Source organism: Palaemon carinicauda, chromosome 1 (assembly GCF_036898095.1).
Source record: "Palaemon carinicauda isolate YSFRI2023 chromosome 1, ASM3689809v2, whole genome shotgun sequence".
NCBI lineage: Eukaryota > Metazoa > Arthropoda > Malacostraca > Decapoda > Palaemonidae > Palaemon > Palaemon carinicauda.
This window is the reverse complement of record NC_090725.1, coordinates 138360496-138362995: the sequence shown is the minus strand read 5'-3', so window position 1 is coordinate 138362995 and position 2500 is coordinate 138360496. Positions and strand designations below refer to the sequence as shown.

Sequence of the window (2500 nt, the reverse complement as noted above, 5' to 3'; positions counted from 1 at the left end):
TAATATCAAAATAAATATCTCTTATGTAAAATATAAAAACTTTAACACAACAAGAGGAAGAGAAATAAGATAGAATACTGTGCCCAAGTGTACCCTCAAGCAAGAGAACTCTAACCCAGGACAGTGGAAGACCATGGTGCAGAGGCTATGGCACTACCCAAGACTAGAGAACAATAGTTTGATTTTGGAGTGTCCTCCTAAAAATAAGCTGCTTACCATAGCTAAAGAGTTTCTTCTACCCGTTACCAAGAGGAAAGTGGCCACTGAACAATTACAGTGCAGTAGTTAACCCCTTGGGTGAATGAATCAACCATTTTCAGTATTCACCCATCCATGGTAGTTTTCATTACTCCAGATTCCTTATTTCTTTTTATTCTTACTCACGTTTACTCCCAACTTTCTATTCTTTGCTAAGACTTTTTAGCTCTTTTAGGACCTTCTGAAGTTTGTCTTCACTATCCTCAATCAGCATATCATTTGAAAACACCAACCATTCTATATCACATTTGAATTCATTTTCTTAGCCTGCATCTTTACGGCTATACCCACTTTCCTTTCTCTGACTTCTGCCATCACTCTACCTTTAATTGTAAAAAACATTAATTGTCCTTAATAACCTATCACCAATACCATATATCATCAGCAGCCTCTAAATTTCTTTTCTTAGCATTTCTATCACAAACGTTATATAAACTCTCTCTCTCTCTCTCTCTCTCTCTCTCTCTCTCTCTCTCTCTCTCTCTCTCTCTCTCTCTCTCTCTCTCTCTCTCTCTCTCTCTCTGACTATGTTGTTTGGGGTGCAACTAGATACATTAATGCTTTCTGTAGAAAGCATTAATGTATATAATTGCACCCCAAACCACATTGTCAAATCTTAAACTAAAGCGCAAAAGAAAGGGTGCTTACTATTTTCAAAATAATTAATTGTATAGACATAGGTATGCAATTCTTATTCCACTGATTACATTAAAAAGGTTTAAAAAGCATTTTAGTGACAAATAAACACTATATGGTCAGCCCGAGTTTTTCTATTCCATTATATTTTGTTTCATTTGTCTTTTTTTATAATTCTAAACATACGGGTTCACCTTTCACCCTTGAAGAGATAAGACTGCAATCAAATTACTCTATTTTTTTTTATCGATAGAGAAAATTTAATTTACAAATGCATATTTCAAATCTTATGTTCCATCCCACTATATTGTAGTCTAAGTATTGTTCGGCAGCAAGTTTTGCTTGTTTTGGTTTATTCTAACCTATAATTTTCTTGAATTTCTTTTCAATTTCATTCTACTATAATTGTTCATATCGTTTTAATTTCTGCATTACCTGAAAGTATGATGGACCACAAAATATATATTCAGTGTATTTAAGGATTAATTCTAACGTATGGTTTTCTATTGGTGCATACATATTCTTTAATTGTCTCAATATTTCATAGAGTTTCAAACTTACCTGCAAGATACCATGATGGCCTGTGACGCGGCCACCTGAAAGTAATAAAAGAATTACCATACTGTAGAACCTAGAATGTCGAACGGTAAGACATATCATTACAAATGAAAACTTCCTGAGACTAACCAAATATTTTCTCAATTTAAGAATAATATTAATTCCATAAATCTTTAAACACGGAAATGCATTTGTACATGAAATTGAAGAAGTGAGTTAATCAAGATGAAAGATTTGGCTTGATGAGAACTTGGCAATTTCATCTCTCTCTCTCTCTCTCTCTCTCTCTCTCTCTCTCTCTCTCTCTCTCTCTCTCTCTCTCTCTCTCTCTCTCTGTAAGTCTGCTATTACCTGAATTAAGAGAGAAGTTAGCTAATAAAATCAACTAAAATCAAATTTATCTAATAAAAATATTTCGCCTCTAATTGAAATCCTATTAGTGAAACTCATATCCTAAGCAGGGTTGTGGGGTTAGGCTATTTTAATAAATTGCCTCTTAAGTCAGTTTAATTATAATGTCGCTTTATCTTCTGAGTTTGACTCATCTGCTTATAGACATTCTTATATAAAAGCGTATATAATTGCAAATTTGTATACTTGTATAGATGTAAAATCTACGTAAACATCAAAAGGATGAAAATAAGTATGCGTTATTAGATTGTAAATACAGCAAAGACATGAGCACTAAAGAAAATAGAATTATGATCACGGTTTTATAGACAGTCCAAAGCAAATACAGGACTATATAGTGTTGTATTCACTAGAATTCTAAAGTATCAGTAAGTAGAAAATACATTTGTCCACTTTAAGATATAATGGTAATATGGTGTAGTTTATATTTGCAATGTGGTTCTTTTAGGTAAGATTCCTCGAACGTACTAGGTCACTGATGACCAGTTAAGTAAGGGAATGAAGTTAAAACAAAATCAGTTATTTCCAGAGTTAATTCTGACTTAATTATTCAGCAAAAAAGCCAATCTGCCGGGGGTTAATTTATATACTGGCAATTATTATCCAAGTTAACTTTTGATACTTATTATAGCCTCAT

General features: G+C 32.9%; 1 protein-coding gene across 1 annotated transcript in view; it reads right to left on the bottom strand.

The window, feature by feature from the left end:
• Positions 1-1485, bottom strand: part of LOC137643245 (uncharacterized) — a 6280-nt gene extending 4795 nt beyond the window's left edge. The window contains exon 1 of the mRNA XM_068376090.1: positions 1456-1485. Coding sequence (XP_068232191.1) covers positions 1456-1469 — 14 coding nt within the window. The 5' untranslated portion in view covers positions 1470-1485. The remainder of the gene's footprint in view (positions 1-1455) is intronic.
• Between the last annotated feature and the right edge of the window lie 1015 nt (positions 1486-2500).